The sequence below is a fragment of the Accipiter gentilis genome, chromosome 13, assembly GCF_929443795.1.
Source record: "Accipiter gentilis chromosome 13, bAccGen1.1, whole genome shotgun sequence".
Classification (NCBI taxonomy): Eukaryota; Metazoa; Chordata; class Aves; order Accipitriformes; family Accipitridae; genus Astur; species Astur gentilis.
The window spans coordinates 16367824-16380374 of record NC_064892.1 but is presented as its reverse complement, the minus strand read 5'-3'; the positions used below and the strand labels follow the sequence as shown (position 1 = coordinate 16380374).

At 56.3% G+C, this 12551-nt stretch overlaps 1 protein-coding gene across 1 annotated transcript; it reads right to left on the bottom strand.

Moving 5' to 3' along the window:
- Positions 1-471: 471 nt before the first annotated feature.
- On the bottom strand, positions 472-3009 carry POU4F1 (POU class 4 homeobox 1). The gene is made up of 2 exons (XM_049815933.1): positions 2514-3009; positions 472-1556 (listed from the first exon to the last, which is right to left on the bottom strand). Exons 1-2 carry the CDS (start codon positions 2634-2636, stop codon positions 507-509), a joined length of 1173 nt encoding a protein of 390 aa, XP_049671890.1. The 5' UTR covers positions 2637-3009; the 3' UTR covers positions 472-506.
- Positions 3010-12551: the final 9542 nt, after the last annotated feature.

Genomic DNA, 12551 nt, shown 5'->3' with positions numbered 1-12551 from the left:
AGACCCAAACCAAACGTAGCATCGTCACCGACAGTTTCGCCTTCCGGGTTTGTTGGTCGGTTTTGTTTTCCTTCGGAAAGTTGTGACTTAGGTTTCTCGGTTTGTGGTTGCTGCTGTCACGGTATTTATTGGTGTGTGTCTGGGTGTGTTTACGCTTTAAGTTGCTCTTTCTCCCGCGTTCTGTCGGGGGGGGGGGGGGGGGGGCAGAGGGGGGCTGGGGCCGCAGAAGTGACCCCCGCGGCTTTCGAGAGCGTTTTTACCTCCGCCCTCCTGCCGCTTCTCCTCGGCGTCCCGGTGTCTCTTTCTCTTAATAATTGATAGCGCCCCCCGCCCCCCCCCCCCCCCCCCGAGGAGTCCGCCTTTTCAATTCCGCACCGTCCCTTGGTCCCCAGGAGCCTCCCGCGGCGTCTCGGGCGACGGCGGCGGTGCGTGGGCGTCCCCCGCGGCCCCGGCCCGGCCCCCCCTCCCGGTGCCCCCGGTGCCAGGGCCGCCCCTCCCGCCCGCCCCTAGTAGGTGGCGGAAAATTTCATCCGTTTCTGCTTCTGTCTCTGGTTGCAAAACCAAACCCGCACCACGTTCTTTTTGAGGTCCAATTTCTCGGCGATGGCGGCGATCTTCTCGGAGGAGGGCCGGGGCTGGACGGCGAAGTACGCCTCGAGGGAGCGCTTCTCCGGGGCGGCGATGGAAGTCCGCTTGCGCTTCTTCTCCCCCCCGTTGAAGAGCTCGGGCTTGTTCATTTTTTCCCGCTGGGCGCCCTCGGCCTCCTCCAGCCAGGCCTGCAGGATGGGCTTGAGGGCGATCATGTTGTTGTGGGAGAGGGTGAGCGACTCGAAGCGGCAGATGGTGCTCTGGCTGAGGGAGCCCACGCCCGGGATCTTCAGGTTGGCCAGCGCCGAGCCCACGTCGGCCTGGGTCACCCCCAGCTTGATGCGGCGCTGCTTGAAGCGCTCGGCGAAGGCCTCCAGCTCCCGCGGGTCCGTGTCCGAGTCGCAGATGGAGGCCAAGCCGGCCGCCCCCACCACGGCCGCCGCCGAGGCCACCTGCCCCGCGGCCCCGTGGTGCGCGGCCACCAGCCCCGGGTGCGGCAGCCCCGACGGCATGTTCATGGCGGCCGGGTGCGAGAGGTGGCCCAGGCCGTGCATGTGCGAGTGCGGGTGGGCCGAGGTGGAGATGAGGCCGCCGCCGCCGCCGCCGCCGCCGCCGCCGCCGCCGCCGGCCCCGCCGCCGCCGCCGCCGCCGCCCGCCCCGTCGTGGCCGCCGCCGCCGCCGCCGCCGCCGCCGCCGCCGCCGGGCATGAGCGCCAGGGAGGGCGAGGTGATGTGGTCGAGGAGGTCGCCGGGCTCCAGCGCCTGGTGGTGGTGGTGGTGGTGGTGGTGGTGGTGCGCCAGCGGCACGGTGGAGGTGGAGGTGCAGGGGACGCTGTTCATGGTGTGGTACGTGGCGTCCGGCTTGAACGGGTGGCTCTTGCCCTGCGAGACGGCGATGTCGACGGCGGCCAGAGCCTCGGCCCGCGCCAGCAGGGTCTCATCGAGGCTGGCGAAGATATTGCTCTGCAGCTGCAAGGGACACAAAACAGAGCGGGGTGCGGGGAGAGGGGGGCGGCGGGGCGCAGCGCGGACAGGCGAGGGGGCGGCCGGAGGCGAGCGGGAGGGGGGGAAAGCCGAGGGAGGGGAGCCCGGGAGGGCAGGGGGCAGGTGGGCGAAGCCGGCGTGAGCGGGCGGGAAGGGGTACGGCGGGAAGAGCCAGGTGAACGGAGGAAGCGGGTCGGAGCAGCAGGCGGCACGGGGAAGGGACGGGAAAGAGAGAGGGGATGGGGCAGAAGAATGGGGGGCGGGGGGGGGGGGAGCGAGGGGGGGAGCGAAAGAGGAAAAGAAGGAGCGAAGAGCAGAAGGGGCAGGAAGCCGGGGGAGGGGGGGGGGGGGGGGGGATGGATCCGAAAAAGAGAGGACGAGGGCGTGAAGGGAACAAATAAATTCAAACCAAAGCAAACCAAAAAGGAACGAAAGAAGAAGAGAAAGGAGGAGAAGAAACGGATCTGTAACTCTCAGCTGGGGAATTGTGTCAAACACAAGAGCACATAAAGCGCATTCCTTTTCAGAGGCCGAGTCATAAAAATTAATACAGAAAGTGGATGAAGTCGGAGACTCGTGTGAACACCGCTTTCAAAAAAGATCACAGGCGCTCAGATGATTGCAGAGGACGACATGAAAAAAACATTAAGCGCCGCTTGTCAAAATGTGCCTCGCAGCGGTTTTTTTATTAATGCACATACACATACATGCAGTATACAGAAAAGAGAGAGAGAGAGGAAGAAAGAGTGTGTGCGTGTGTGCAAGAGAGAGCGAGAAAGAAAGAAAAGGAAAGAAAGCGAGAAAAGAAAGGAAGGAAGGCAGGAAAGCAAGCGAGAAAGAGGAGAGCTGCAGAAAGCGAGAAAGAGGAGAGCTGCAGAAAGCGAGAAAGAGGAGAGCTGCAGAAAGAAAGAAAGAGGAGAGCTGCAGCTGCCCGTCCCTTACCGGTGGAGTTGGTAGGCATGCTCTTCTTATTGCTTCCGAGCTGGAGTGTAGAGAGGGGTATTTGTGCTCAGGTAGGGTGGGATGCATGGCAAAATGCGGCTGCTTGCTGTTCATGGACATCATCTTGAAGGCTTGGCATGTAAATCCACAAACACTCCTAAAGTCGGGGGAAAAGTGCTCTCCGGGCGCTCTCCTCCCGCCGGGGGAAGCCGCCGACGGCGGCGGGTGGCGGTGGCGGAGCCGGTGGCGGCGGTGCCGCGGCGGACCCTGCCCCCGCCGCCGCCGCTGCCGCGGTGGCCGGGGCTGGGCTGGGTGGGTGAGCGGGCGGCGAGGCTCCCTCCGGCCCCCGCCGTCTCACTCCTCTGCCTGCCGCTGCCCGGCGCCGGGCGCGCTGCGCTGCGCTCTGCCCGCACCTGAGCCCCGCATCCCGTGGCTACCGCCGGGCGGGCTCTCGCGAGAGCGCGGCGGCTCCGGCTTTGACAGGCATCAGCTGTCTCCCCCCCTTCCTCCTCCTCCTCCTCTCTTTCCTCCTCCTCCTCCTCCTCCTCCTCCTCCTCCTCCTCCTCCTCCTCCTCCCTTTCCTCCCGCCGCCCCCGGTCCCTGCCTCCCCGCGCCTTGTTGCATCTCCCGCAGCCCTCGCCCGTCTCGCCGGGGCGGCGGCGCCGGGGCCGCTCTTATAGCGAGCGAGCGGCGCCGAGCACCGGGCGGCTGCCGCACCTGTAGCTGCCACACGTGCGCGCTGCGCGGCCGCCGGCGCGGCCCGGGGCGCCCCGACGGGGCGGGGATGGGCGGCGGGGCGCGGAGGCGGCGGCGGGCGCCCCCGGGGCGGGGCCGGCCGGGCTGCGGGCGGGCGCCCCTTCCCTGCCCCGCGGAGCGGCGGCGGGCGCCGGAACGCGGCGGCGCGGGGCCCCGGCCGCGGCCGAGGGGGGAGAGAGGCGAGGCCGCGCCGGGGACCCTGGCCGCGGGCGGGGGGCGTGTCCCCCCCCCGCCGCGCCCCGCCGCGCCCGAGAGCCGCACGTCGCGCCCGGAGAAGGAACCGCGGCGGCGGGCGCGGGTTCGAAGCCCTCGGGGGCTGCCGCCTTCCCGGCGGTCGGCCGCGGCTCCCCCCGCCCCGGGTAGTTTTGTTGCGGGTACGGCTGTGTGGGGCGCCGCGGGTGGCGGCCGCCGCCTCGCCCGCCGGGAGCGTGGGCTTCCCGCGCGGGAAGCGCCGCCGCGCTGGGGTCGTGCGTTTCCTCCCGGCTTCCCAGCCCGGCTTCCCTCGCTCCCTCTCCGTGGGAAACCCCAGCTCTCACTGGCGTGGTCTGGGGCAGAAAACAATCACCAACAGAACAGACATTTCTTTTTCTTTCCTTCCTTCCTTCCTTCCTTCTTTCTCTCCTTCTTTTCTTTCTTTCTTTCCTTCTTTCTTTCTCTTTCCTTCCTTCCTTCTTTCTTTCCTTCTTTCCTTTCTTTCTTTTCCTTTCTTTCTCTTCCTTTCTTTCTTTCTTTCCTTCCTTCCTTCCTTTTTTCTTTCTTTCCTTCTTTCTTTCCTTCCTTCCTTCTTTCTTTCCTTCTTTCCTTTCTTTCTTTTCCTTTCTTTCTCTTCCTTTCTTTCTTTCTTTCCTTCCTTCCTTCCTTTTTTCTTTCTTTCCTTCTTTCTTTCCTTCCTTCCTTCTTTCTTTCCTTCTTTCCTTTCTTTCTTTTTCTTTCTTTCTCTTTCTTTCTTTCTTTCCTTCCTTCCTTCCTTCCTTCTTTCTTTCTTTCCTTCTTTCTTTGCTTCTTTCCTTTCTTTCTTTTTCTTTCTTTCTCTTTCTTTCTTTCCTTCCTTCTTTCTTTTCTTTTCTTTCTTCCTTTCTTGCTTTTTTCTTTCTTTCCTTCTTTTCTTCCTTCTTTCCTTCTCTTTATTCTCTTTCTGTCTTTTCTTTCTTTCTTCCTTTCTTTCTTTTTTCTTTCTTTCCTTCTTTCTTGCCTTCTTCCCTTCCTTCTTTCCTTCGCTTTATTCTCTTTCTCTCTTTTTCTTTCTCCTTCTTTCTTCCCTTCCTTTCTTTTCTTTCTTTCTTTCTTCTCTGTTTTCCTCTCTTTTTCCTCCCTCTCTCTCCCTTCTGTCTTTCTTTTTCTTTCTCTTTCTGTCCTTTCTGTCCTCCCCCCGCCCCTTGCTACCCAGGTACTTTTTATGCAAGAAACGAGTCGATTCCATCTTATACAGCCTGAAAGAAGACAAAAAGTAAAATAAAAGTAGCCTGGAGAAACGATTATTTTCTTTTTCTTCCATTCCTCCGTTCTTTGATCTTTCTTTCTTTCTGCCTCTCTTACTCCTTCCTCTCTGGCTTTTCTGTGCTTTATTCTTTGACTACTCTCGCCTTTGAATGAAACGGCCGAGGAGTGACACCGGGGTTAACAACGCGCGGTTGTTTTTACGGGTGATTCGGGGCTACTGCCCCGGTGTAGAGCAGATTTTTTTTCTTTCGGCTGCTTGTGAAGTTGGAGGCAGAACTGTGGAAGGAGTGACTCTGCTGCTGCGCCTGGGGGATTAGCGTGACTCCCCAGGGCACGGCCCCCGCTGGATCCCGGCCCCCGGGGCACGCCGGAGCCGGCCCTCGGTGCCCGACCAGACGCTGCCTTGCTTGTTGCAGCGGGGCTGCGGGCGGGCGGGCAGCGGGGCGTTTGCCTCAGGGATGCGACAGCCTCGGAGTGCGTCGGAATCGCTCTCTTTGCCCCGGACGCCTCTTATTTACGCGCATAAACGCGGCCGAAAGGGCCCACAGGCGCGCACGCACGCACACAGCACACCCCGCCACCCCAGGTAAAGGCCACATTTGTCTCCATAAGCCCCTTCCCCAGCTCCCCAGCCAGGCCGGGAGGAAGGAGGGAACGGCTGCCAATTACTGGGGCGAAAGGGAGCCGGGGCTCCATCCATTACCGCGTCCCCTGGGGCGGCGGCATGCAACTTCGTCTCTGAGGGGGGGAGCCTGAAACCGAACGCCACCGGTCTGAAGCGGGGCTGGGCTCTCCTCGTGCATCGAAATCATTGCATCACAGTAGCCAAATCATACTTTTATGTGGATTTCTTTCCTCCTGCCTTCCTTTCTTTTCTTATTAGGTCGTATCACTTACTAGAGCCATTTGCAAGCTACCGTGCCTCGTAAAGAGAAAGCCTCCCGGGCAAGGGATGTAGGGGAGGGGGGAAGTGGGAGACACCGCCACCGCTTTTCGCCCAGTCGCTGGGAAGCGGCCAGCTCCAGCAGAAAGGCCCGAGCCGCCTGCCTTTCCTTCCCGGCGGCGAAAAGCCGGCCGGCGGCACACACGGCGGGGCTCCGCGGCCGAGCCCGGGCCGGGGGCGGGCGGAGGGAAGCCGGGCCGCCTTCCTCGCCCGCTGGAGGAAGGCGTGGGACGCTGCCCCGCCCGGGATGCGGGGCTGCTGGTCCCCGCCGCCCCCGCTCGCCGGGACGCGGCCAGGTCAAGTTCATCGGGTCTCCCGGAGGGAAGCGCCCAGAGCCGGGGAGGACGGTTGCGAGCGGCGACGAAGGCGCCCGGGGGGGGCGGGCTTCTAGGCGAAGCGGCGACCGGCCTTCCTCCCCCCGTGCCACCCGGCCTGCTCGGCCTCTGCGCCCGGGGGCTCCAACCTCGGGGCTGGCGGGGGCCGGGGCGCGTCTGCAGGAGCGGAGGCAGCCCGGGCCCCGGCCCTGCCCGCACCGCCGGGAGCGGGGACGGGCGGCCCGGGCAGGGGCCGGTGGGCGAGACCTTCTGCTTGGGCGGCGGAACAGCAAAGCCTCCAGCGCCTTTCAAGCGACCCCTTCCGCTCCCGCGCTCGGTTTTTCGGCCAGAAAGAGCGGAAAATTCAGCCCCCCTCCCACCTCCGCCCCGAGCGCCGGCCGGAGGCTGAGGGGGCGAGTGAGGGTCTCTAGATGTTCTAAGGGTCTTCTGTCCCGCCTCCCCGGGGGCTGCTGGAGGCAGGGTGGGGGCCGGCACGTTGTCTCTGCAGCCCGCCGTGTGCACCCTGCTGGATTCTCCTCGGTTTGGCAAACGGGGGGGGGGGGGGGGGGAGGCAGCCCCGCCCGGCTGGAGAGAGCCCCCCTGCCCGGTGCTGCTCGCTCCTTCATTAAAATCGCCCGGGGGGGGGGGGGGGGGGGGGGGGGGGGACACACGGGACACCGCCGCGGCAGCCCGAGGCCCGGGGGTGGGGGGGAGGAGGGGGGGTCAGAACAGCCTCCGGACCCTGGGGAGGCGTCGGGCTGCCGGCTCCAACCGGTCCCTCCTGCTGCCCCCGGAGGCCGCAGCTGCGATGGGGAGTCGCAGCCAACTTTTCCCTCTGCCTCATCTTTCGGAGGTGCGGAGAGGAGAGGGGAGGAGGAGGAGGGGATTTATTTCAGGTCTGTCGCTTATCAAAGCCGAGAGGAAAAACTTTCCTTCGCAGTCCTTGGGACACTCTTTCTGGTTTTTTTCCTGGAAGGGGGAAAGCGCTAACTTTACAGCAACGCTTAAAATTACAGCCCCGCAGATGCCGCCCCGACCGTAACGCCCGCTGCGGTGCTGCAGCCGGTCCCCACGCCGCAGCCCCCTCTGCTCCCCCTGCCCCACGGAGCGCGGGGGCTGCTGCCCGGGGGGGTTCCCCGGGGCTCGCCGCGGACCCCCGCCACCAGCCCCGCAGCCCCCCCCCGCTTTCCCCGCCACACGCAGCCGGCTCCCCGGGAAGGCGGCTTGAGCCAGGCTCAGCATCGCACGGGCCTGGTAATAGATTTTATCTTAATGTTCGCTGTTATTTCTATTCCTCGTGGGTACGTCCAGGCTCATGAATACTGATGGCAATAAACTCGCAGGCTTTGAGGGGCGAGTTCACTGGAGATACGACCATGCTGCAGCCCTTCTTTTATGGCCCAGGATGCTCAATAAAGGGAAGGAGGCATATATATATATATATATATATATATATAAAACCGCATTTACTTGTCTCCCGTAGATTTCTCCAGCTTCAAATGCAAGAAATGGGCAGATTTCCTTAATTGACTGAACTGCCTATCTCGAGAAAGTAATAAAGCAACCCCTTATTCCCACAGTGAAACGATTTATAAATTAATTACTGTAACCCATTGTATTTGATTTCTCTTTTTAGGATTCCCCAAAGATGACTCTACTAAAGCTTGGGATATTAAGTATTAACGTCTGATCACAGTTTGCTATATATTCCGACTTAAAAAATAATAAAAAAAGTTGTTGTGGATCTTAAAGAACCGCTCGCTCTAAACCTTCCGGATATTTTTATTTCACCAAGCATTAGCTTAACATTTTTGAGTGGCGGTGTTCGTCCTGCCCCGAGTGTCGGTGAGAGAGCACTGAGAGAAAACCTACAGTACACGTGTCATTTGGTGAAGTTCACAGAAAGTCAATATCCCATTTAGTGTAAAAGCTATTCTCCCTTTAGATGATAAAAAACAACCTTCAGAAGAAAAAAAGCCACCCCCACAAAAAACCCCAAACAACCAACCCTTTGGGTGAATGCATAAAAAGTATTTCCATGTCCCGATGAGGACTTTCCTTACATCAGCAAAGACCTGCTAATTACTGATGTACAAGCCGCAATAACTGCTTTTGCAGCCAAAGTGTAGAATGTTGTCATATTAAAAATTGAAGCGCTTGATGGTGATTTAAGTCCCAAGGTAGTTCACAACGTCCCCTTTCGGGAAAGTAAGGAGACCGGAGGAGCCGGGCAGAGGTCCGGCGGAGAACACGGCAGGTCCTGCCGCCGGTCAAGTTTCTCGCTCTTTCTTTGAAGCGTTGCGGAGGAATGAAAAAAGCACATCGAGAAGCCCCTCCAGCAAAACACCTCGCAAGACCGCGCTCGCTTCCCGCACCGACCGGTCGGCTGCCGGCTCCCACCCGCGATCGCGATCGCGATCGCTCCCGCTCCCGGGACGCCACATGGGATGGGGTAGCCGAAAACCGCTGCCTGCCCGCCCGCCCGCCCGCCGACAGCCCCGGCCAGGGGCTCGGAGGCGCCGGGGGTCGGTCGCCAGCCGGGGGTCGCCGAGCTCCGGGGTGCGCTCGGCTGCCAAAACCGGGAGCGGAGCGCTCGGCTCCCTCCGCCGGCCCCCCCGCCCCGCGCGAATCAAAGCACCTTCCGAGGGGCTGGGAAGTAGTTGCCTTGTCATGTAACACATTGCCCTGATTTATTATAAAATTTTAACGAAATCATGCATATTTTAACAGCCTTTAATCACTGCATGAAAATTTAATTCATGAACTGTAGCGCGTTTAAATAAATGAAGTGTTAATTCATTAGGATTAATTAATTTGTTAAAGGATTGTGTGCAAGGTTAAGGTGGAAGAAAAACTCTTTGTTAGTTTCGCGTCTTAATCACCAGGTTTTGTTAACAGTGAAGGGGGGGGGGGACCCCGCGACGAGGCTTCGCGTGGGCCGGGGGGGCCCGGGGAGAAGGGCTCCGCGCCGCCGGCCTGCCGGCGGCTGGCAGCCTGGGCCAGCCCTTCTCTCCCCAGAATTTGGAGACGGAAAGTAAAAAAAAAAAAAAAAAGTATCCCTGACACCGCGAAGCCGCCCGGCCCTCGGACGCGCTTGAAGGGCCGGGAAAGGGACAGGGCCCTCTCTCGTCCCTGCCCGGCCCCCGCGATTCCCCGGCACGTTTTGGCAGCTTGAAAGCGGCACCCGGTGACCCGCTGAGCATCAGGTAGGAGTGGCAGCTGCCCAGTGGATTTTGACATTGCCCCCCTGGCTTCCCCGGAAAACAGCAGACGGCACCCACACAGCCTGTAAGAGCACTGGAGAGGAGACAACACTTTCTACTGAGAAAAGCTGAAAAAACCTGAAAAAACCCCAGAATACTAAACTTCAGTTGTTTTTCAGCCCAGTTTCATCCTCCCCTGCTATGTCCCGCTACATTCACGAGCGTCAAAGCGCACGCAAGCTTTCCCCTTTGCCAAATGTCCTTTTCCCTCCATCCTTCAGCTAATGAAGATGGCTTTTCCAGTTAGAGCTAAGGGACGCTGAGGCAATAGCTCGATGTCGGGGCACGAAGGCAGGACAGACAGGCCACCCCTTTAGGCCAGACCTGACACGCCGGTGGCTCATCACAGTGGTACAGGACCGCTGCAAGGGAGCAAGGCGCAGGAAGGGCCAGACCTGGATCAGTAGCCAGAGGGGATTGCTTATCACCTCTCACTGTGGGCAGTCCTTGGGATGACCGTGAAACCCCCACATCGAGGTACCTTCGAGATTCTTTTCCTCTCATCCAAACCTGGGATGGGGAAGGGAGAAGCCTTGGTCTGTTCACACATGCCAAAAGCAGCAAGGAAGGAGCATCATCTTGATAGTCTGCAAAACATTTACCCCAACTACAGTGTAGAAAAGGTGTGTGAGGAGGTGTGTTTTTCAAGCCTATGGCTGCTGGGAGTCAGAGGCAGGACCGTGATGCTGTGCAAGAATTAGCATCAGACTTGGTTGCTTTGAACTGCCTTTAAATGGCGTTATATGGTGAGGGAAACAGTTGTGAAATTCAGGGGAAAGGGAGACGCAAATAAGCACTCCTTGTATTGCATATACAAGCTATGCATTGTCCCCCCTGCCCCCCCTTTTAAAAGATATTTTAAGAACAGACAATAAAGCACGTTCAAAACCAAACACAGCCAAAGTCAGTAGCTGCTGTTGGTAGGTAGAGCTGTTCCAGCAGCCTTTCATCTGAGGAAGCAATAGCAAGCAGAAGTGGACTCTCGCATGGCCTTCAGGGCATCATGGAGAAGCAGGTCACTTGCCAGACTGCGTGTAGCTGAAACTGCTGGTAACAAAGTGAAAACCGGACCTTGGCGTTCTTGCTCTAAGGTATAACCCAACAGATTTCACTGGCACCGAACTGAGGTCGGTAGCGATCTCACTCTCCCATGTTACCAATACTCCTGGAGAATGCTCTCCTGTGTTAAGACCTGCAAGTTGCCTCATATTTAGTACAGTAAGTATTATTAGATGAAGTAAAAATTTTATGACCTATTAAACATCAGAAGACATCATAGATCTCATCTCTGCATCACCCTGAAACATCTATTGTCTTAATCAAAATTGTAATAGTTAAGTTTTAGATCTTGTGTATTACAGTTCTACATTACTACAGAACTAGGTAACTGTCATAAAAAATTAACAGCGATGAACTCTCATTTAGGCCCTTTTATTCAGAGAGCATGGCAAGTGCAGCAAGAGATTAAGCAAGCACAGCATTGACAGAATGCAGCCTGGAGAACTGAAAGCCCATGTATGGCCAACAAATTTCTAACTGAAAAAACCCTAGTCATTACATATAGCTTAAATTCTTGAGTTGATAACTGCACCAATCACTGTCAAAATTTAAGCCAAAAGAAACACAATCTACATTAACAAATCAGATACAGAACTTAAGAGTGTGGTAGTTGTTTAAAAACACTCCATTAAAAAACACAAAACACGCCCCCCCCCCCCCCCCCCCCAAATCCAACCAACCAACCAAAAAAACCCCAACAACCACAACCAAACCCCAAACCAAACCCCAGGCAAACAAAACAAGACTGATCTGTTTCAGCTTTACAACTTGTGAAACATAAAATGCTCCTACTTACAGCACTGGATGCAATCAAAATCTGCTCACTGTATCTGCAGCTGAGATCTGAGGGTGCAAGAGAGCTTGGAAATCAAGTAATTATGGATAACTATGGTAACTTTCTTCCCACAGTGCAGCAAGTTACCGGCCTGGAGCCGGGAGGCTACAGGAGACAACGTTCCAAGCAAAAAGCCAGTACTTGGCCTGAAATGCCTCGCTCTGTCCCCACTTAAGATATGAAGTTTATGACCTTGATCTTCAGCATTTTTGTAACCTTAGGCTTGGCTCTTCTATCCATTCAAGTTGCATAACATGTAAAGTCAAAACATCCATATTGAAGAGCAAGTCCATAAGCAGTGTTCCTGTCCAAAGGACTAGAAAGTAGCATGAACACCCCCCCCCCCCCCCTCCAACATCTTGCTTTTTTATAGTTTGATTTCAGGTATGATACCAGTTTTATTCACGTTTCCATCATTGAAAATTAGCTGAGTATCAGAAGTATACTGGAGTATAAAATACAGCCCATAAATGCACCCCCCTCAAACTCACAATGAAACAAAACAATGACCTTAACACTTACTTACTGCATATTTGCAATTGCTTTGCAATACGAGGATGTTTTAAGGAAGTAATAGAGATGTATATTGAGAAGCCCTTGCCTCTTCTCCCAAAGAGTCAGATCATGGGAGCGTTTTTTGACTTATTAGTAGAACTAGTCAAATCAAGTAGCATAGCAGCTCACGTCCAGATGGTTTTGCCAGCTCCCTGATTTCTGAAAAGTATGTTAAAATTGAACAACTAGATTTTTCTGTGAAGATTAAAATTCAAGCAGTATACTGAAAGCAGCGTATGAAAGCACAATGCCATCCTGCCTGTCACCAGGAAAGGGTCCTCACATGTATGGTTTGCATGATGATTTTTTGGTAAAGCAGTTTCTCAAAAAGTAAAGTCCCAGTTTAGGATGAACACACTCAATCGCATGAATGCAAGCACATATTACGATGTCAAATGTAGTTCTTGTTCAAACCACTTACAGGACTTAACTTTACTAAAGATGAGCCAGCCTATTGAAATTTTCCAAGTGGCTATCCCTCTTTTCAAAGGGACAAAAGGCAGCATATAGATTTTTCGTATCATAGGTATTGATGAAGCGAGGAAGTCTGTTTGTACGAAATGCCGTCAGAGGCCTATATAGAAAGAAAAACCTGCATCTTGCAATTAAATATGCCCTTAAAAAAACTTAAACACAATAATGCAAAGAAACCAATTTTGCTCTGCTGCTTAATTAGGTCTCCTGCCTGTAGTAGGCCATCACATTATGTTGACCTATGCAATACTTTATGGAAGAGTCACCTCCAGAGAGGCCGAAAGCCATTTCCATCAACTGTATCGATGCTGACACTAGAATGGTAATATGTCTAACAAGGAGGAGGAAGGGAGATTTGCTTTTTTTTTTTTTTTTTGGTGAATAAGCTCACATTTATGT